At 45.7% G+C, this 23,385-nt stretch overlaps 1 protein-coding gene across 1 annotated transcript in view; it reads right to left on the bottom strand.

Annotated features, from left to right (window-relative positions):
- DNAH9 (dynein axonemal heavy chain 9) overlaps window positions 1-23,385 on the bottom strand; it is a 264,791-nt gene that overhangs the window by 221,064 nt on the left and 20,342 nt on the right. Inside the window, exons 3-5 of the mRNA XM_056549442.1 lie at window positions 7,052-7,248; window positions 2,092-2,247; window positions 1,113-1,243 (exon numbers count right to left, since the gene is read on the bottom strand). Of these exons, the coding sequence (XP_056405417.1) occupies window positions 1,113-1,243; window positions 2,092-2,247; window positions 7,052-7,248 (484 nt within the window). The remainder of the gene's footprint in view (window positions 1-1,112; window positions 1,244-2,091; window positions 2,248-7,051; window positions 7,249-23,385) is intronic.

Below are 23,385 nucleotides of genomic sequence, written 5' to 3'. Positions count from 1 at the left end.
CCTGTGACCCCTGCAGTGTGCCTGGAACAGAAGAGGCAGACACTGACCTCTCGTGCGCGCAACTACCTGCCGGAGAAGCAGGGCCGAAGCCGCGGGCTAAATTGTACAGACGCCCATTAGCTGCGGCCCCTGTACCTGACACTACGCACTGCCGGGAATAATACAGAGACCGGCTGCAGTCTCTGAAGTAAAAATTATGCGTGGCGGCAGGAGCCGGAACAGGGCCACGTGTGCATAGAACACCGCGGCTGACGCAGAGAGATGGCTCGTGCGACTGTCAGAAAGACTGTCGCACCAGAAGAAGGAGAGTCGCATGTCGGACCCTGGTGGAGGATATGCCGTCCATGCCTGTAATACTAAAGTACAAGAGGGGAGACTGAGCTCCCAATCAGGCTCCCTCTCCCAGAAGTAAAAAATAAAGTGAATCCCCAGCAGCCCAAGGGGGGATGGGGATGGAGGAGAGGGAGAGGGGACAGGGAAACTTACCTAGGAAGATGTCCCATAAAATCACCTCTGAAGTCTTCAACCAGTCTGGTGCCACCTGCATGATACCAGGCTGTAAAAGCGGGGTGAGGAGGGGCAAGAGGGGACCCGGACCCAGGGTACATCCCTTAGCGCTGGTCGGTGGTGAGAAGGGGTTAACGGTGCATTGACGTGCCCTTTGCTTGCAAGTGGGGGATCAGGCAGCGCCATGCTCCTGTCGCCCCAACCTAGATAAAATAACAAGGGAGAGAAAAAATGTAACTCTAATAAAACTATAAAAAAATAAAAAGAAGACCAGGTCTAGAGAGCTCCAGACCTGTGTCTGCCTCCTACTGACACTAAGCTAAAACTGATTAGCTATGAGTCAGTGGGCGGGGTATATGCTGCCAGAAGGGGACGACTTCTTTTTTGTTAATGCCTAGTGTCAGCCTCCTAGTGGCAGCAAGATATACCCATGGTTCCTGTGTCCCCCAATGGAGCCGAACTAGAACTCAACATCAACATAGACAATTGTTTTCAAAAACCACAAGGTGGATCCCAAATAATTTTCTCATTGAGAGGTGGTGGTGTGAAGTTCCACAATTTTACCTGTATATATAGTGAACACAATCATCCATCTATCAGTTTACCTGCTACAACGTCCCTGAACAAGGCTTTGAATGCTGGAAAGTAGCTGCTCTCCATTTTCTCAAGCAGCTCGGCCATCTTTCGCACCTTCCTGGTTTTCAGCTGATTGTATATACATTCCAGGTCTGCATATCTGCAAAAAAAAGTACAATTATTATTATTATTATTAATCATTATTATCATACAGAGTTAGAAAGACAGGGATGGGATAAGCATAGGAAAACCCATAAACTGTCTTCAAATTAAAGTGGAATCTTGGCTTTAAAATGGGAATCCTGGAAAAAAAATTATTTCAAATCAACTGCTAAAGTTTTATAGATTTGTAAATAAATTCTATTTAAATATTTTGAACCTTACAGTACTTATCAGCTGCTGTATGTCCTGGAGAAAGTCATGTAGTCTTTACAGTTAGACACAGTGCTCTCTGCTGCCATCTCTGTCCATGTCAGGAACTATCCAGAGCAGAAGAGGTTTGCCATAGGGATTTGCTCCTGCTCTGGACAGTTTCTGACATGGTGAGAGATGGCAGCAGAGAGCACTTTGTTTGACAAGAAAGAACTACAAAACTTGCTGTGGAGCATACAGCAGCTGATATTTACTAGAAGGATTAAAATTTTAAAACCTGTAAGACTGTTTGGCACCTGTAGATTAGAAAAAAAACATTTTTGTCCAGAGTATGAAACATGAAAAACATGCCTACTTAATTTCAGAAACAGCACCACTCTTGTCCATAGGTTGCATCTGGTAATGCAGCTTAGCCCGATATACCACAATATTAGTCAGTGGATACATCATTGTGTCTGAGAGTCATGACTGCTATTCTCTTTCAGATAAGACAAGACCTAAGCTGCAATATTTTATTCCAGGATGAACGGTTGATCCCCAAACCAATGCAAAGCTCAATCCACAATGGCGGTATCCTGACAGCTGTAGGATCTCCTACTAGAGATGATCACTGGGATCTCATATATCCAGACTTACCTGTTTTTCCAGAAATCCAGCTCTACACTTGGGTTTGGATTCTTCCCCAGTAATAGTTGCTCGGCTGACTCCCTCTTCAGCACCCCGCGAACCTGATGGCTCCAGTGAATGATTGCCGACTCAATGGCGTGGATGATTGTCTTGTCCAGGTTGTCGCTGCAGAAACAAATTATATGTATATAGATATATGTTTTATAGCATGACAACTCCCACTGCTGGGGGGGGACACCTGCTTTATCCACTATAAACTCAGTGTCCTCAGCGACCACCAACAAATTCAGAACACTCCTCTGCTAAAATACTCTGTGCTGCTGGGGGCTCTACTCCTTCCACTACATAACTCTGTGTGTGATCTCCACACAATCAGTACATTTCTCTCCTGAAATACTCTGTGCTGCTGTCTCCCTGCTCCTGTCACTACAATGGTCCCTCAACATACGATGGTAATCCGTTCAAAAAGGACCATTGTTTGTTGAAACCATCGTATGTTGAATCCGTGTAATGTAAAGTATAGGACCGTGGTCTACAACCTGCGGACCTCCAGATGTTGCAAAACTACAAGCTGTCCGGGCATGCTGGGAGTTGTAGTTTTGCAACATCTGGAGTTCCGCAGGTTGAAGACCACTGTTAGAGGAAGTTGTATTCACCTGTCCCCGCCGCTCCGGACCGTCACCGCTCGTCACCGCTGCCCTGGATGTCGTCTTCCATCACTGTCGCCGCGTCCCCGGGGTGTCCCCGACACTCCGGCAAGGCCTCTGCTTCCCCGGCATCCGCGCTTTCCGTCGCCGCCATCACGTAGCGACGTGATGACGACGATGGAGAGCGCAGACGATGGAGGGGATCCCGAAAAGGAAGAGCCAGAGCCCCGAGGACAGGTAAGTGATCGTCAGCGGACCATACGGGGCACCGTAAACGGCTATCCGGTGTCAGCTGAAGCAGTCTGCGCTGCCGGATAGCCGTTTATGCGATGGCCCCGACATACAAAAGCATCGTAGGTTGATGCTGCCTCTGAGAGGCCATCGCATGTTGAAATGATCGTATGTCGGGGCCATCGTAGGTCGGGGGGTCACTGTATATATATGGTATGTCGGGGCCATCGTAGGTCGGGGGGGTCACTGTATATATATGGTATGTCGGGGCCATCGTAGGTCGGGGGGTTACTGTATATATATGGTATGTCGGGGCCATCGTAGGTCAGGGGGTTACTGTATATATATGGTATGTCGGGGCCATCGTAGGTCGGGGGGTTACTGTATATATATGGTATGTCGGGGCCATTGTAGGTCGGGGGGTTACTGTATATATATGGTATGTCGGGGCCATCGTAGGTCGGGGGGTCACTGTATATATATATGGTATGTCGGGGCCATCGTAGGTCGGGGGTCACTGTATATATATATGGTATGTCGGGGCCATCGTAGGTCGTGGGGTCACTGTATATATATGGTATGTCGGGGCCATCGTAGGTCGGGGGGTCACTGTATATATATGGTATGTCGGGGCCATCGCAGGTCGGGGGGTCACTGTATATATATATATATATATATATATATATAAAAAAATTTTGACCAATGTGTGCTGCTGCAATCCTCTTTTTTTGTATACTCTGATGCCATGGCAGTGTGCACCCATGTATTAGGCTGTTGTGCCGGCTATCTTTCTTTTTTCTTGTGTGTACAATTCAGGGGGTAATGGCACCCTGTTTAGCTGTGCACCCCTCCCCCTTTCTCACAGGTGGAGTTTTAAATGGATCCAGCATGTCACCCAGTCAGAGGCTATATGCCCAGCAGAGGTGAGTGGATAGTTGAGTGTTAGGCTCAGAATTTGTGCTAGGTTCCCATCCTAAATGAGGCCACCTCCCCGTGGTGGATGGGGGACACGTTTTGATCAAAAAGTGCGCTAAGAGCCTCAATTTATTTGACCAATGTGTGCTGCTGCAATCCTCTTTTTTTGTATACTCTGATGCCATGGCAGTGTGCACCCATGTATTAGGCTGTTGTGCCGGCTATCTTTCTTTTTTCTTGTGTGTACAATTCAGGGGGTAATGGCACCCTGTTTAGCTGTGCACCCCTCCCCCTTTCTCACAGGTGGAGTTTTAAATGGATCCAGCATGTCACCCAGTCAGAGGCTATATGCCCAGCAGAGGTGAGTGGATAGTTGAGTGTTAGGCTCAGAATTTGTGCTAGGTTCCCATCCTAAATGAGGCCACCTCCCCGTGGTGGATGGGGGACACGTTTTGATCAAAAAGTGCGCTAAGAGCCTCAATTTATTTGACCAATGTGTGCTGCTGCAATCCTCTTTTTTTGTATACTCTGATGCCATGGCAGTGTGCACCCGTGTATTAGGCTGTTGTGCCGGCTATCTTTCTTTTTTCTTGTGTATATATATATATGGTATGTCGGGGCCATCGCAGGTCGGGGGGTCACTGTATTTAACTCTCCGTTTGTGACCTACATACATATTCAGCACATTCCTCTTCTGATATAATCTGTGATGCTGGAGACCCTATATACCTCAGGGACACTACTCTCTCTATCACTTCTTCCCTCTTTTAATACCCCTACGAGTAACAATACATAAATACTCTGTGCTGCAGTTGTGCCCTATATCCCATCCTATTCTGGGCCACTAATGCCAATAGGAATATGTGATCCTGATCTTCATTTCCAGAGTCCTCTCAGCACAGGCCCCGGAACCACACTTTATTTTTTCTGCTCCCTCCAGACATGGTTCTTGGCAGTGATCCGACTTTTTAATGCTTCTATGCCCTTTGATTTGTAACATATCAATAATCCTTCTTTCTAACCGAGCGGCGTAACCAGATCAAATGAAATCAACATAAAGCGCAGATCAATAGCCTCATAAAACCCAGAATGCAGAGCAAAACTCCCATTAGCCGGGGCGGGATGTGACAAATATTTTTATTACTCGGTATCGGTAATGTCGCTTCTACACTGGTAATTATTGAACGTCGTCTGTTGAGCTTCTCCTCCAGTACTGCGAGGGTTAAGTCGGCACAACGCCTCAGTACCTGTCTGGTAAGAGCAATAAAAGAGATTACACCGGCTCCGCCGCGGTTATCCAGCCAAAACCAGAAAAGTTCACTTACAAATAAAACATAAGAAGAATTTTCCTGTAGCCTGAAACTACGACAAATCCACAAAAACAAAGTCATATTATTTATTTAGCTTCGAGTCTTCCAGAGTTTCCAAAAACCTTCAAAACCAGAAAAAGAGCCCAGGTATACAGACTAAAGCCGGGTTTACACAAGTGTATTTTGCACCCCATTATTGCCCAAGTCCAGACCCTAATGATCTGTCAGCATCATAGGGATCTGCTATACCAGTGGTCTTCAACCTACGGACCTCCAGATGTTGCAAAACTACAATTCCCAGCATGCCCAGACAGCCGTTGGCTGTCTGGGCATGCTGGGAATTGTAGTTTTGCAACATCTGGAGGTCCGCAGGTTGAAGACTACTGAGCTATACTCTCACTTGGGGTCTCTAGACCCTGGGGATCGACTGCTGGCCATAATACTGCCGGCCATAATACTGCCGGCCATAATACTGCCGGCCATAATACTGCCGGCCATAATACTGCCGGCCATAATACTGCCGGCCGTAATACTGCCGGCCGTAATACTGCTGGCCGTAATACTGCTCCCCATAATACTGCCGGCCATAATACTGCAGGCCGTAATACTGCTGGCCGTAATACTGCTGGCCGTAATACTGCTGGCCGTAATACTGCTCCCCATAATACTGCCGGCCATAATACTGCCGGCCATAATACTGCTCCCCATAATACTGCAGGCCATAATACTGCCGGCCATAATACTGCCACTCATAATACTGCTCCCCATAATACTGCAGGCCATAATACTGCCGGCCTTAATACTGCCGGCCATAATACTCCAGGCCATAATACTGCTCGCCATAATATTGGTGGCCATAATACTGCTGGCCATAATACTCCAGGCCATAATACTGCTGGCCATAATACTGCCGGCCATAATACTGCCGGCCATAATACTGCCGGACATAATACTGCCGGCCATAATACTGCCGGCCATAATACTGCTCCCCATAATACTGCTCCCCATAATACTGCTGATGATAATACTGTAGGCCATAATACTGTTGGCCATAATACTGCTGGCCATAATACTGCCGGCCATAATACTGCCGGCCATAATACTGCCGGCCATAATACTGCTCCCCATAATACTGCTCCCCATAATACTGCTGACGATAATACTGTTGGCCATAATACTACTGGCCATAATACTGCTCCCCATAATACTGCTGGCCATAATACTGCTGCCCATAATACTGCAGGCCATAACACTGCTGGCCATAATACTGCTCCCCATAATACTGCTGACGATAATACTGTTGGCCATAATACTGCTCCCCATAATACTGCTGGCCATAATACTGCTGGCCATAATACTGCTGCCCATAATACTGCAGGCCATAACACTGCTGGCCATAATACTGCTGGCCATAATACTCCAGGCCATAATACTGCTGCCGATAATACTGCTGGCCATAATACTGTTGGCCATAATACTGCTGGCCATAATACTGCTGGCCATAATACTGCTGGCCATAATACTGCTGGCCATAATACTGCTGGCCATAATACTGCTGACGATAATACTGCTGACGATAATACTGTTGCCCATAATACTACCGGCCATAATACTGCTCCCCATAATACTGCTGGCCATAATATGGATATAAGAATGCAGCCATAGTACATTTGTGTGAACAGTCTAAACTAAGAGGATTTCTCAGGAGTAACATAGTCACACTGTCTAGAGGCAGGTAACAAGACCCAGTCATTCCTACTTCTGGTGCCGTCAGCCATGCAGTGGGGCAATAATATCCAGCATTATCATCTAAGTAGCTCTGGATTGCCGGATATGTGAACCTACCGTACAGGAGACTCTACTTACTTCTTCTCACTGTCATAGTCGATGTATTCCACCTTCTCCGACCCTGAGGGTAATGGCAGCAGCGTCTTCCCCCGCACCTGGCCCACCATGACAAACGTGCTGCTTTTCAAGTTATTTACATGGCGCATAACGTCCTGGGACACAACATGTGGCCAGTTCTGATGGTTCTTCTGATTGGCCAGAACCGGAACAATAACCTGTAAAGAGATAATGGAGAGATGATTTGGTACCTTCACATGACATGGGACATTACAGAAACATGAAATAGGAAGGGCTCCGCATCCCTCACAGCCACCAAGTCACACGAGTTATAAGGTGACAACATTAAGGGAACCCGTCACACGGTCTCCAGGATTGAAGATCTACGGTCTCTGGAGTCGCAGTAGTCAGAAATACTATGGAGGGAATTTATCATTGTAAATCAAGTCTTATCACCCCTGTTATTACTGAGTGTACATCATGTGTACTCCCCCACATATATCACAGAGGTGTACATCATGTGTACTCCCCCACATATATCACAGAGGTGTACATCATGTGTACTCCCCCACATATATCACAGAGGTGTACATCATGTGTACTCCCCCCACATATATATCACAGAGGTGTATATCATGTGTACTCCCCCACATATATCACAGAGGTGTACATCATGTGTACTCCCCCACATATATCACAGAGGTGTACATCATGTGTACTCCCCCCACATATATATCACAGAGGTGTACATCATGTGTACTCCCCCACATATATCACAGAGGTGTACATCATGTGTACTCCCCCCACATATATATCACAGAGGTGTACATCATGTGTACTCCCCCCACATATATCACAGAGGTGTACGTCATGTGTACTCCCCCCATATATATCACAGAGGTGTACATCATGTGTACTCCCCCACATATATCACAGAGGTGTACATCATGTGTACTCCCCCCACATATATCACAGAGGTGTACGTCATGTGTACTCCCCCCACATATATCACAGAGGTGTACATCATGTGTACTCCCCCCACATATATCACAGAGGTGTACATCATGTGTACTCCCCCCACATATATCACAGAGGTGTACATCATGTGTACTCCCCCACATATATATCACAGAGGTGTACATCATGTGTACTCCCCCACACATATATCACAGAGGTGTACATCATGTGTACTCCCCCCACATATATATATCACAGAGGTGTACATCATGTGTACTCCCCCCACATATATATCACAGAGGTGTACATCATGTGTACTCCCCCCACATATATATATCACAGAGGTGTACATCATGTGTACTCCCCCCACATATATATCACAGAGGTGTACATCATGTGTACTCCCCCACATATATCACAGAGGTGTACGTCATGTGTACTCCCCCACATATATATATCACAGAGGTGTACATCATGTGTACTCCCCCCACATATATCACAGAGGTGTACATCATGTGTACTCCCCCCCACATATATCACAGAGGTGTACGTCATGTGTACTCCCCCCACATATATCACAGAGGTGTACGTCATGTGTACCCCCCCACATATATCACAGAGGTGTACATCATGTGTACTCCCCCCACATATATCACAGAGGTGTACATCATGTGTACTCCCCCACATATATCACAGAGGTGTACGTCATGTGTACTCCCCCACATATATCACAGAGGTGTATATCATGTGTACTCCCCCCACATATATCACAGAGGTGTACATCATGTGTACTCCCCCACATATATCACAGAGGTGTACGTCATGTGTACTCCCCCACATATATCACAGAGGTGTATATCATGTGTACTCCCCCCACATATATCACAGAGGTGTATATCATGTGTACTCCCCCCACATATATCACAGAGGTGTACATCATGTGTACTCCCCCCACATATATCACAGAGGTGTACATCATGTGTACTCCCCCACATATATATCACAGAGGTGTACATCATGTGTACTCCCCCCACATATATCACAGAGGTGTATATCATGTGTACTCCCCCACATATATATCACAGAGGTGTACATCATGTGTACTCCCCCCACATATATATCACAGAGGTGTACATCATGTGTACTTCCCCCACATATATCACAGAGGTGTACGTCATGTGTACTCCCCCACATATATCACAGAGGTGTACGTCATGTGTACTCCCCCCACATATATCACAGAGGTGTACATCATGTGTACTCCCCCACATATATCACAGAGGTGTACGTCATGTGTACTCCCCCACATATATATATCACAGAGGTGTACGTCATGTGTACTCCCCCCACATATATCACAGAGGTGTACATCATGTGTACTCCCCCCACATATATCACAGAGGTGTACATCATGTGTACTCCCCCCACATATATATATCACAGAGGTGTACGTCATGTGTACTCCCCCACATATATCACAGAGGTGTAAGTCATGTGTACTCCCCCCACATATATCACAGAGGTGTACATCATGTGTACTCCCCCCACATATGTATATCACAGAGGTGTACGTCATGTGTACTCCCCCCACATATATCACAGAGGTGTACGTCATGTGTACTCCCCCCACATATATCACAGAGGTGTACGTCATGTGTACTCCCCCCACATATATATATCACAGAGGTGTACATCATGTGTACTCCCCCACATATATCACAGAGGTGTATATCATGTGTACTCCCCCCATATATATATCACAGAGGTGTACATCATGTGTACTCCCCCACATATATCACAGAGGTGTACATCATGTGTACTCCCCCCACATATATATCACAGAGGTGTACATCATGTGTACTCCCCCCATATATATCACAGAGGTGTACATCATGTGTACTCCCCCACATATATCACAGAGGTGTATATCATGTGTACTCCCCCCACATATATATCACAGAGGTGTACATCATGTGTACTCCCCACATATATATATATCACAGAGGTGTACGTCATGTGTACTCCCCCCACATATATATATCACAGAGGTGTACATCATGTGTACTCCCCCACATATATCACAGAGGTGTATATCATGTGTACTCCCCCCATATATATATCACAGAGGTGTACATCATGTGTACTCCCCCACATATATCACAGAGGTGTACATCATGTGTACTCCCCCCACATATATATCACAGAGGTGTACATCATGTGTACTCCCCCCATATATATCACAGAGGTGTACATCATGTGTACTCCCCCACATATATCACAGAGGTGTATATCATGTGTACTCCCCCCACATATATCACAGAGGTGTACATCATGTGTACTCCCCCACATATATCACAGAGGTGTATATCATGTGTACTCCCCCCACATATATATATCACAGAGGTGTACGTCATGTGTACTACCCCACATATATCACAGAGGTGTATATCATGTGTACTCCCCCACATATATCACAGAGGTGTACATTATGTGTACTCCCCCCACATATATCACAGAGGTGTACATCATGTGTACTCCCCCCCCACATATATCACAGAGGTGTATATCATGTGTACTCCCCCACATATATCACAGAGGTGTATATCATGTGTACTCCCCCCACATATATCACAGAGGTGTACATCATGTGTACTCCACCACATATATCACAGAGGTGTACATCATGTGTACTCCCCCACATATATATATCACAGAGGTGTACATCATGTGTACTCCCCCACATATATCACAGAGGTGTACATCATGTGTACTCCCCCCACATATATCACAGAGGTGTACATTATGTGTACTCCCCCACATATATATATCACAGAGGTGTACATCATGTGTACTCCCCCACATATATCACAGAGGTGTACGTCATGTGTACTCCCCCCCCACATATATCACAGAGGTGTACATCATGTGTACTCCACCACATATATCACAGAGGTGTACATCATGTGTACTACCCCCCCACATATATCACAGAGGTGTACATCATGTGTACTCCACCACATATATCACAGAGGTGTACATCATGTGTACTCCCCCACATATATCACAGAGGTGTACGTCATGTGTACTCCCCCCCACATATATCACAGAGGTGTACATCATGTGTACTCCCCCACATATATCACAGAGGTGTACATCATGTGTACTCCCCCCCCCCCACATATATCACAGAGGTGTACATCATGTGTACTCCCCCACATATATCACAGAGGTGTACATCATGTGTACTCCCCCACATATATCACAGAGGTGTACATCATGTGTACTCCCCCCCACATATATCACAGAGGTGTACATCATGTGTACTCCCCCCCACATATATCACAGAGGTGTACATCATGTGTACTCCCCCACATATATCACAGAGGTGTACATCATGTGTACTCCCCCCCCCCCCACATATATCACAGAGGTGTACATCATGTGTACTCCCCCACATATATCACAGAGGTGTACATCATGTGTACTCCCCCCCACATATATCACAGAGGTGTACATCATGTGTACTCCCCCCCCCCCACATATATCACAGAGGTGTACATCATGTGTACTCCCCCACATATATCACAGAGGTGTACATCATGTGTACTCCCCCCCCCCCCCCCACATATATCACAGAGGTGTACATCATGTGTACTCCCCCCATATATATCACAGAGGTGTACATCATGTGTACTCCCCCACATATATCACAGAGATGTACGTCATGTGTACTCCCCCACATATATCACAGAGGTGTATATCATGTGTACTCCTCCCACATATATCACAGAGGTGTACATCATGTGTACTCCCCACATATATCACAGAGGTGTACGTCATGTGTACTACCCCCCACATATATATCACAGAGGTGTACATCATGTGTACTCCCCCCACATATATCACAGAGGTGTACATCATGTGTACTCCCCCCCCACATATATCACAGAGGTGTACATCATGTGTACTCCCCCACATATATCACAGAGGTGTACATCATGTGTACTCCCCCCACATATATATATCACAGAGGTGTACGTCATGTGTACTCCCCCACATATATCACAGAGGTGTACGTCATGTGTACTCCCCCCACATATATCACAGAGGTGTACATCATGTGTACTCCCCCCACATATATCACAGAGGTGTACGTCATGTGTACTCCCCCCACATATATCACAGAGGTGTACGTCATGTGTACTCCCCCCACATATATCACAGAGGTGTACATCATGTGTACTCCCCCACATATATCACAGAGGTGTACATCATGTGTACTCCCCCACATATATCACAGAGGTGTACATCATGTGTACTCCCCCCATATATATCACAGAGGTGTACATCATGTGTACTCCCCCCACATATATCACAGAGGTGTACATCATGTGTACTCCCCCACATATATCACAGAGGTGCACATCATGTGTACTCCCCCCCCACATATATCACAGAGGTGTACATCATGTGTACTCCCCCACATATATCACAGAGGTGTACATCATGTGTACTCCCCCACATATATCACAGAGGTGTACATCATGTGTACTCCCCCACATATATCACAGAGGTGTACATCATGTGTACTCCCCCCATATATATCACAGAGGTGTACATCATGTGTACTCCCCCCACATATATCACAGAGGTGTACGTCATGTGTACTCCCCCACATATATATCACAGAGGTGTACATCATGTGTACTCCCCCACATATATCACAGAGGTGTACATCATGTGTACTCCCCCCACATATATATATCACAGAGGTGTACATCATGTGTACTCCCCCACATATATCACAGAGGTGTACGTCATGTGTACTACCCCCCACATATATATCACAGAGGTGTACATCATGTGTACTCCCCCACATATATCACAGAGGTGTACGTCATGTGTACTCCCCCACATATATCACAGAGGTGTACATCATGTGTACTCCCCCCACATATATATATCACAGAGGTGTACATCATGTGTACTCCCCCACATATATCACAGAGGTGTACGTCATGTGTACTACCCCCCACATATATATCACAGAGGTGTACATCATGTGTACTCCCCCCCCACATATATCACAGAGGTGTACATCATGTGTACTCCCCCACATATATCACAGAGGTGTACATCATGTGTACTCCCCCACATATATCACAGGTGTCATCAGAGAGCAACTCAACTTCAGCAGCTCATAAGTACTGAAAGGATTACGTTTTTTTTATAGAAGTAATTTACAAATCTGTTTAACTTTCTGGTGCCAGTTGATATATATATATATATATATATATATATATATATAAAATGTTTTTTCCTGGATAACCCCTTTAAGAACATTTAGTTCCAAACCCTGTGCGCAAGCTGCGGGGGTCGGACATGTGACGTCCCGCCCCACCTCCTCAATGCAAGTCTATGAGAGAGGGCTACGCCCCCTACCACCAACTTGCATTGAGGGGGTGGGGCATGACATCACGAGGGGGCGTGACCGGCCCCGGCTGCACACGCTCAGCGTTAGGAACTGAATGTTCCGAACGCTGGTCAGTGGAGTACCCCTTTAAATGGCTCTCCCTGCCCTTCATTACACTGCAGATCTGCTCATTCAGATTGGCTGCTGTATATAAGCAGATGCTCAGTAGTAAGTGACAGGAGAGTGGACTCCATTAAAGTACAATGGACTATGTGACGCACCTGGACAGGGCAGCCACATTAGTAGGGCCCAAACTATGCCAACATGTGTCAGTCCTACGTGCGGCATTACAGTAACTTTTGGCTTAGAGCGGCGATGGAGACAGATGGAACCTATTGGCGGTATTAATTCAATACACCAAGGACACATAAACAAGCGGCACATTTATATCCATTTTTCATGATAAGAAACAAAATAAACTGGAGACACACTGCGGCTGGCTAAGCTTTTCTGAAGAAACTGATTTTATCTGCTTGGCTGCGCTGACCCATTAAGAGAAGCTCGATGAGCGTCTGTCCAATCATTAATTCTCCCTAATTCCTTCCAAATGAGAAGACGAGCCAAGGAGTGAAGGAGGATCCTCAGGACAACACTGCCATCCAGAGGCCATGACTGGGAAGCACACCTGGTAAAAATTACACAAGCCAAAACTGATGGCTCCAACTATTACCAATTACTTGTATTTGGGGTTTATATGGATTGGTTCCCTTGGGCCAACCCAATTCTGAGGTATCAGACTCATGGCTGCCCCTACTCCCCATATGATCAGCTATTATTTTAGGAAGAGTTGGCTGCTGATCATTTCCACTCTAGGCTCTGATACTTCAAAGCAATGGTTCCTCAATACCAGTGTTTCCCAACCAGGGTGTCTCCAGCTGTTGCAAAACTACAACTCTCAGCATGCCTGGACAGCCTCCAGGCATGCTGGGAGTTGTAGTTTTGCAACAGCTGGAGGCACCCTGGTTGGGAAACACTGCTCTATACACTGACCTGTTTAGATCAACTGGCTCCAGAATGTTAAACACATTTGTAAATTACTTCTATTAAAAAATCTTAATCCTTTCAGTACTTATGAGCTGATGAAGTTGAGTTGTTCTTTTCTGTCTAAGTGCTCTCTGATGACACGTGTCTTGGGAACTGTCCAGAGTAGAAGCAAATCCCCATAGCAAACCTCTTCTAAACTGGGCTGTTCCCGAGACAGACAGAGATGTCAGCAGAGAGCACCGTTGCCAGAAAGAAAAGAACAACTAAACTTCAGCAGCTGATAATTATTGGAAGGATTAAGTCATTTACAAATCTATTTAACTTTCTGGAGCCAGTTGAGATGGATATATATATATATATATGAAATATTTTTTTCCTGCAATACCCCTTTAATACTGTCCAGTGGAGTACCCCTTTAAGACAATGCGGCTAAAAAGGATTTACTGTTTATAGCTGTGTTTTAATGATATAGTGTAAAGCATGAGGGACAGAGCAGCTGCCTGAGCTTGTGATGCAATAAGGCAGTGTTTCCCAAAAATGGGCCTCCAGCTGTTGCAAAACTACAACTCCCAGCATGACATATATAAGTTTTTTCCTGGAATACTCCTTTAAACAGATTTGTAAATCACTTCTATTAAAAAATCTTATCTTTCCAATAGTTATCAGCTGCTGAAGTTGAGTTGTTCTTTTCTGTCTGAGGGCTGGTTCACATCACGTTTTCTCCCATACGGGAGCGCATACGGCAGGGGAGAACTAAAATCTCGCCATAATATGCCTTTGTATGCGCTCCCGTATGTAATTCATTTCAATGAGCCGGCCGGAGTGAAACGTTCTGTCCGGTCGGCTCATTTTTGCGCCGTATGAGATGACCGGACCGAACATTTCACTCCGGCTGATAGCAGCCGGGACCTGCCGGGCATGACCCGAGCACCGCTCCAGTGCTCATGATCATGGCGGCGTGTAAATGTACGTCAAGGGGCGTTAAGTACCACGTCACCATGACGTACATTTATGTCCATTGTTGTTAAGGGGTTAAATAGAAAAAAAAAAGAATTACTATACTTGAAAGAGGACATAACCAAACATGACACTCAGTGTTATAACACATAACCTTATGTAATTAGAGCAGTATAACAATGGACTAAACTGTACAAGGGTTCTGCCGATGTTTGCGAAAGCTTGCCTCCACCCTGGTCTAGATTTGCGCATTTTTTGAATGATATGCGCCAATTGATGCGCTTAAGTTAAAAAGACGCATATAGTAAATATTTTCCACTGCCTAAGTCAAAACAGAATTTATGTTAAATCAGCATATAAGCAAAAGGTGCAAAAAAAATTGCGCAAATACCAAATATTGCGCAACGATGAGCCTTTTTACAGCAAAAAAAAAATGGGAACAGCTTGATGAATCTCCCCCTTATTGTCGTCCAAGGTGACATTAAATAATGGAGACATCATCCTCATCATCGCATGTGTGAATAGCTGCCAGTGATCTGGGTGTTCTCTGCAGGGGAGGACGCAGGACAACGCACGGTCCCTGTGGAAACTGTACACAAACCGGTCACCACTAATACCCAAGAAATTCCACTGAAGAAGTGACATGCATGAGAAGCCGCTGATCCCTGTGTGAAGAGAGGAGTAGAGCTGTGGTCCGTCTGCGGTGTGGAGGACTGTGTGATCAATGGGACTGTCTTTAGTTTTATGATAGGACCAGCCTTATAGAATGAGACCCTATGGACATAGATCAGCTGGGGTCCACAGTATGGAGACTACTGGGACCAGCCTTATAGAATGAGAGCCTATGGACATAGATCAGCTGGGGTCCACAGTATGGAGACTACTGGGACCAGCCGTATAGAATGAAACCCTATGGACATAGATCAGCTGGGGTCCACAGTATGGAGACTACTGGGACCAGCCTTATAGAATGAGAGCCTATGGACATAGATCAGCTGGGGTCCACAGTATGGAGACTACTGGGACCAGTCTTATAGAATGAGACCCTATGGACATAGATCAGCTGGGGTCCACAGTATGGAGACTACTGGGACCAGCCTTATAGAATGAGACCCTATGGACATAGATCAGCTGGGGTCCACAGTGTGGAGACTACTGGGACCAGCCTTATAGAATGAGAGCCTATGGACATAGATCAGCTGGGGTCCACAGTATGGAGACTACTGGGACCAGCCTTATAGAATGAGAGCCTATGGACATAGATCAGCTGGGGTCCACAGTGTGGAGACTACTGGGACCAGCCTTATAGAATGAGACCATATGGACATAGATCAGCTGGGGTCCACAGTATGGAGACTACTGGGACCAGCCTTATAGAATGAGACCCTATGGACATAGATCAGCTGGGGTCCACAGTATGGAGACTACTGGGACCAGCCTTATAGAATGAGACCCTATGGACATAGATCAGCTGGGGTCCACAGTATGGAGACTACTGGGACCAGCCTTATAGAATGAGAGCCTATGGACATAGATCAGCTGGGGTCCACAGTGTGGAGACTACTGGGACCAGCCTTATAGAATGAGACCATATGGACATAGATCAGCTGGGGTCCACAGTATGGAGACTACTGGGACCAGCCCTATAGAATGAGAGATATGGACATAGATCAGCTGGGGTCCACAGTATGGAGACTACTGGGACCAGCCTTATAGAATGAGAGCCTATGGACATAGATCAGCTGGGGTCCACAGTATGGAGACTACTGGGACCAGCCTTATAGAATGAGAGCCTATGGACATAGATCAGCTGGGGTCCACAGTATGGAGACTACTGGGACCAGCCTTATAGAATGAGAGCCTATGGACATAGATCAGCTGGGGTCCACAGTATGGAGACTACTGGGACCAGCCTTATAGAATGAGACCCTATGGACATAGATCAGCTGGGGTCCACAGTATGGAGACTACTGGGACCAGCCTTATAGAATGAGAGCCTATGGACATAGATCAGCTGGGGTCCACAGTATGGAGACTACTGGGACCAGCCTTATAGAATGAGAGCCTATGGACATAGATCAGCTGGGGTCCACAGTATGGAGACTACTGGGACCAGCCTTATAGAATGAGACCCTATGGACATAGATCAGCTGGGGTCCACAGTGTGGAGACTACTGGGACCAGCCTTATAGAATGAGAGCCTATGGACATAGATCAGCTGGGGTCCACAGTATGGAGACTACTGGGACCAGCCTTATAGAATGAGAGCCTATGGACATAGATCAGCTGGGGTCCACAGTATGGAGACTACTGGGACCAGCCTTATAGAATGAGACCCTATGGACATAGATCAGCTGGGGTCCACAGTATGGAGACTACTGGGACCAGCCTTATAGAATGAGAGCCTATGGACATAGATCAGCTGGGGTCCACAGTATGGAGACTACTGGGACCAGCCTTATAGAATGAGAGCCTATGGACATAGATCAGCTGGGGTCCACAGTATGGAGACTACTGGGACCAGCCTTATAGAATGAGACCCTATGGACATAGATCAGCTGGGGTCCACAGTGTGGAGACTACTGGGACCAGCCTTATAGAATGAGAGCCTATGGACATAGATCAGCTGGGGTCCACAGTATGGAGACTACTGGGACCAGCCTTATAGAATGAGACCATATGGACATAGATCAGCTGGAAGTCCACAGTATGGAGACTACTGGGACCAGCCTTATAGAATGAGAGCCTATGGACATAGATCAGCTGGGGTCCACAGTATGGAGACTACTGGGACCAGCCTTATAGAATGAGAGCCTATGAACATAGATCAGCTGGGGTCCACAGTATGGAGACTACTGGGACCAGCCTTATAGAATGAGAGCCTATGGACATAGATCAGCTGGGGTCCACAGTATGGAGACTACTGGGACCAGCCTTATAGAATGAGACCCTATGGACATAGATCAGCTGGGGTCCACAGTATGGAGACTACTGGGACCAGCCCTATAGAATGAGAGATATGGACATAGATCAGCTGGGGTCCACAGTATGGAGACTACTGGGACCAGCCTTATACAATGAGAGCCTATGGACATAGATCAGCTGGGGTCCACAGTATGGAGACTACTGGAACCAGCCTTATACAATGAGAGCCTATGGACATAGATCAGCTGGGGTCCACAGTATGGAGACTACTGGGACCAGCCTTATAGAATGAGAGCCTATGGACATAGATCAGCTGGGGTCCACAGTATGGAGACTACTGGGACCAGCCTTATAGAATGAGACCCTATGGACATAGATCAGCTGGGGTCCACAATATGGAGACTACTGGGACCAGCCTTATAGAATGAGAGCCTATGGACATAGATCAGCTGGGGTCCACAATATGGAGACTACTGGGACCAGCCTTATAGAATGAGAGCCTATGGACATAGATCAGCTGGAGGTCCACAGTGTGGAGACTACTGGGACCAGCCTTATAGAATGAGAGCCTATGGACATAGATCAGCTGGAGGTCCACAGTATGGAGACTACTGGGACCAGCCTTATAGAATGAGACCATATGGACATAGATCAGCTGGGGTCCACAGTATGGAGACTATTGGGACCAGCCTTATAGAATGAGAGCCTATGGACATAGATCAGCTGGGGTCCACAGTATGGAGACTATTGGGACCAGCCTTATAGAATGAGACCCTATGGACATAGATCAGCTGGGGTCCACAGTATGGAGACTACTGGGACCAGCCTTATAGAATGAGAGCCTATGGACATAGATCAGCTGAGGTCCACAGTATGGAGACTACTGGGACCAGCCTTATAGAATGAGAGCCTATGGACATAGATCAGCTGGGGTCCACAGTATGGAGACTACTGGGACCAGCCTTATAGAATGAGAGCCTATGGACATAGATCAGCTGGGGTCCACAGTATGGAGACTACTGGGACCAGCCTTATAGAATGAGAGCCTATGGACATAGATCAGCTGGGGTCCACAGTATGGAGACTACTGGGACCAGCCTTATAGAATGAGACCCTATGGACAAAGATCAGCTGGGGTCCTCAGTATGGAGACTACTGGGACCAGCCTTATAGAATGAGAGACTATGGACATAGATCAGCTGGGGTCCACAGTATGGAGACTACTGGGACCAGCCCTATAGAATGAGAGATATGGACATAGATCAGCTGGGGTCCACAGTATGGAGACTACTGGGACCAGCCTTATAGAATGAGACCCTATGGACATAGATCAGCTGGGGTCCACAGTATGGAGACTACTGGGACCAGCCTTATACAATGAGAGCCTATGGACATAGATCAGCTGGGGTCCACAGTATGGAGACTACTGGGACCAGCCTTATAGAATGAGACCCTATGGACAAAGATCAGCTGGGGTCCTCAGTATGGAGACTACTGGGACCAGCCTTATAGAATGAGACCATATGGACATAGATCAGCTGGGGTCCACAGTATGGAGACTACTGGGACCAGCCTTATAGAATGAGACCCTATGGACATAGATCAGCTGGGGTCCACAGTATGGAGACTACTGGGACCAGCCCTATAGAATGAGAGATATGGACATAGATCAGCTGGGGTCCACAGTATGGAGACTACTGGGACCAGCCTTATACAATGAGAGCCTATGGACATAGATCAGCTGGGGTCCACAGTATGGAGACTACTGGGACCAGCCTTATACAATGAGAGCCTATGGACATAGATCAGCTGGGGTCCACAGTATGGAGACTACTGGGACCAGCCTTATAGAATGAGAGCCTATGGACATAGATCAGCTGGGGTCCACAGTATGGAGACTACTGGGACCAGCCTATAGAATGAGAGCCTATGGACATAGATCAGCTGGGGTCCACAGTATGGAGACTACTGGGACCAGCCTTATAGAATGAGACCCTATGGACATAGATCAGCTGGGGTCCACAATATGGAGACTATTGGGACCAGCCTTATAGAATGAGACCCTATGGACATAGATCAGCTGGGGTCCACAGTATGGAGACTACTGGGACCAGCCTTATAGAATGAGACCATATGGACATAGATCAGCTGGGGTCCACAGTATGGAGACTACTGGGACCAGCCTTATAGAATAAGAGCCTATGGGCATAGATCAGCTGGGGTCCACAGTATGGAGACTACTGGGACCAGCCTTATAGAATGAGACCCTATGGACATAGATCAGCTGGGGTCCACAGTATGGAGACTACTGGGACCAGCCTTATAGAATGAGAGCCTATGGACATAGATCAGCTGGAGGTCCACAGTATGGAGACTACTGGGACCAGCCTTATAGAATGAGACCATATGGACATAGATCAGCTGGGGTCCACAGTATGGAGACTACTGGGACCAGCCTTATAGAATGAGAGATATGGACATAGATCAGCTGGAAGTCCACAGTATGGAGACTACTGGGACCAGCCTTATACAATGAGAGCCTATGGACATAGATCAGCTGGGGTCCACAGTATGGAGACTACTGGGACCAGCCTTATAGAATGAGACCATATGGACATAGATCAGCTGGGGTCCACAGTATGGAGACTATTGGGACCAGCCTTATAGAATGAGAGCCTATGGACATAGATCAGCTGGGGTCCACAGTATGGAGACTACTGGGACCAGCCTTATAGAATGAGAGCCTATGGACATAGATCAGCTGGGGTCCACAGTATGGAGACTACTGGATGCCATTTTTTGCTGGTTACCATAGGATACGTCATGTCAGCGGTTTTCTTTCTCGGTTGAGCATGTTCAGTTTTCTTCGTATAACAGCAGTGAGATGGGGTAGGTGAGGGGGAGGTGGGTGGTAATATGTCCTATACTATAAACTGTGCCTTTACCCTCCTCTAGCCCTATCCCAGCAGAAGTAAACCTGACAACAAGCGCAGTGACGCATGCGCAGACAGAGAACAGAACACGCTGACGTTTATTTATGGAGAAAGAAAAAAACCTAATGGACGTATCCTATCGCAACCAGCAAAAAAACAAGATAACATCCAGCCTGGACAGTCTTTCCAAAACTGCTAATTTTTAATAAGTTGTATTTACAAATATATTTATTTTCACACTATAAACTCTAAATGTTATGGTGGTGAACGTCCTTTAAAAGATTTTCATCTGCTCGATCCCGACTGACATTGATTTAACCTTGGCTAAGAGCGGGGAGCGGCAAACATTTAGTGACTGAATACACATTTAGTGACTGAATACACATTGGCCATGTTGCTTTCTGCAGTTCGATCACAAAGAGTCATAATTGGCTCTGGTTCTCTACCCATTAACCTGCAAAATGCTGGACAGAAAGCAACGTCAACTCAAGGGCATGACGCCATCAATAATGTACATCAGTAAGGATACATTTCCATATCCCAGGGAGTGTTTCTTCTATGCAAATTAAGGTCTTCTCGGCCAATCAGATGCACTCCCATCACTTTCATGCATCCGCCCAATATAAAGAGTGGTTTCCTAGTAAAGGAGTCCATTGAGTTTTAAGATCTCTGCTTGTGGTCAGTGAATGGGAACATTCTTGTCTACATATAGACTTCTGAAGATTTGCAAACTTTTTAATACAGCAGCGCAATATACAGTATATCTCCTGTCCCCACAGTTTACTACATGTCATTACCTGGGTCTGCTCCTGTAGATGATGTTTTGTTACAATGTATCAGTGTAGGATATACTATGCAAGCCAAATTAAAACAAATCTCTCTCCCAACCTGAACTCAGCATTATAATGATTATTATCATTAAAATTATTAATAATAATGGTGGTAATAATAATAGCAATAGTAATAACAATAATAATATGCCAGATATGCCATTCAGTACTTTAGAAAGCTGGATGACGCAGCAAGTTATACCTGTTAGGCTATGTCCCCACCTTGGAATTTCCGTGCAGGATTCTGCTGCGGTGTGCACACGGCAGAATTTCCGAACCAGATGCTTGTCATGGGGATATGATAGAGACTTTTAAATACATAAAGGGAATCAACATGGTAAAGGAGGAGAGGAGATTTAAAAGAAGAAAAACTACCACAAGAGGACATAGTTTTAAATTAGAGGGGCAAAGGTTTCTGCAGTAATATCAGGAAGTATTACTTTACTGAGAGAGTAGTGGATGCATGGAATAGCCTTCCTGCAGAAGTGGTCGCTGCAAATACAGTGAAGGAGTTTAAACATGCATGGGATAAGCATAAGGCTATCCTTCATATAAGATAGAGATAGGTATAAGGATATCCTTCATATAAGATAGAGATAGGTATAAGGCTATCCTTCATATAAGATAGAGATAGGTATAAGGATATCCTTCATATAAGATAGAGATAGGTATAAGGCTATCCTTCATATAAGATAGAGATATGTATAAGGCTATCCTTCATATAAGATAGAGATAGGTATAAGGTTATCCTTCATATAAGATAGAGATAGGTATAAGGCTATCCTTCATATAAGATAGAGATATGTATAAGGCTATCCTTCATATAAGATAGAGATAGGTATAAGGTTATCCTTCATATAAGATAGGGATAGGTATAAGGCTATCCTTCATATAAGATAGAGATAGGTATAAGGCTATCCTTCATATAAGATAGGGATAAGCATAAGGCTATCCTTCATATAAGATAGAGATATGTATAAGGCTATCCTTCATATAAGATAGAGATAGGTATAAGGCTATCCTTCATATACGATAGGGAAAGACATAAGGCTATCCTTCATATAAGATAGGGATAAGCATAAGACTATCCTTCATATAAGATAGGGATAAGCATAAGGATATCCTTCATATAAGATAGAGATAGGTATAAGGCTATCCTTCATATAAGATAGAGATAGGTATAAGGCTATCCTTCATATAAGATAGGGATAGGTATAAGGGTATCCTTCATATAAGATAGAGATAGGTATAAGGTTATCCTTCATATAAGATAGAGATAGGTATAAGGCTATCCTT

Source organism: Hyla sarda, chromosome 13 (genome assembly GCF_029499605.1).
Source record: "Hyla sarda isolate aHylSar1 chromosome 13, aHylSar1.hap1, whole genome shotgun sequence".
Taxonomy (NCBI): Eukaryota; Metazoa; Chordata; class Amphibia; order Anura; family Hylidae; genus Hyla; species Hyla sarda.
This window is presented reverse-complemented; position numbering and strand designations above follow the sequence as displayed.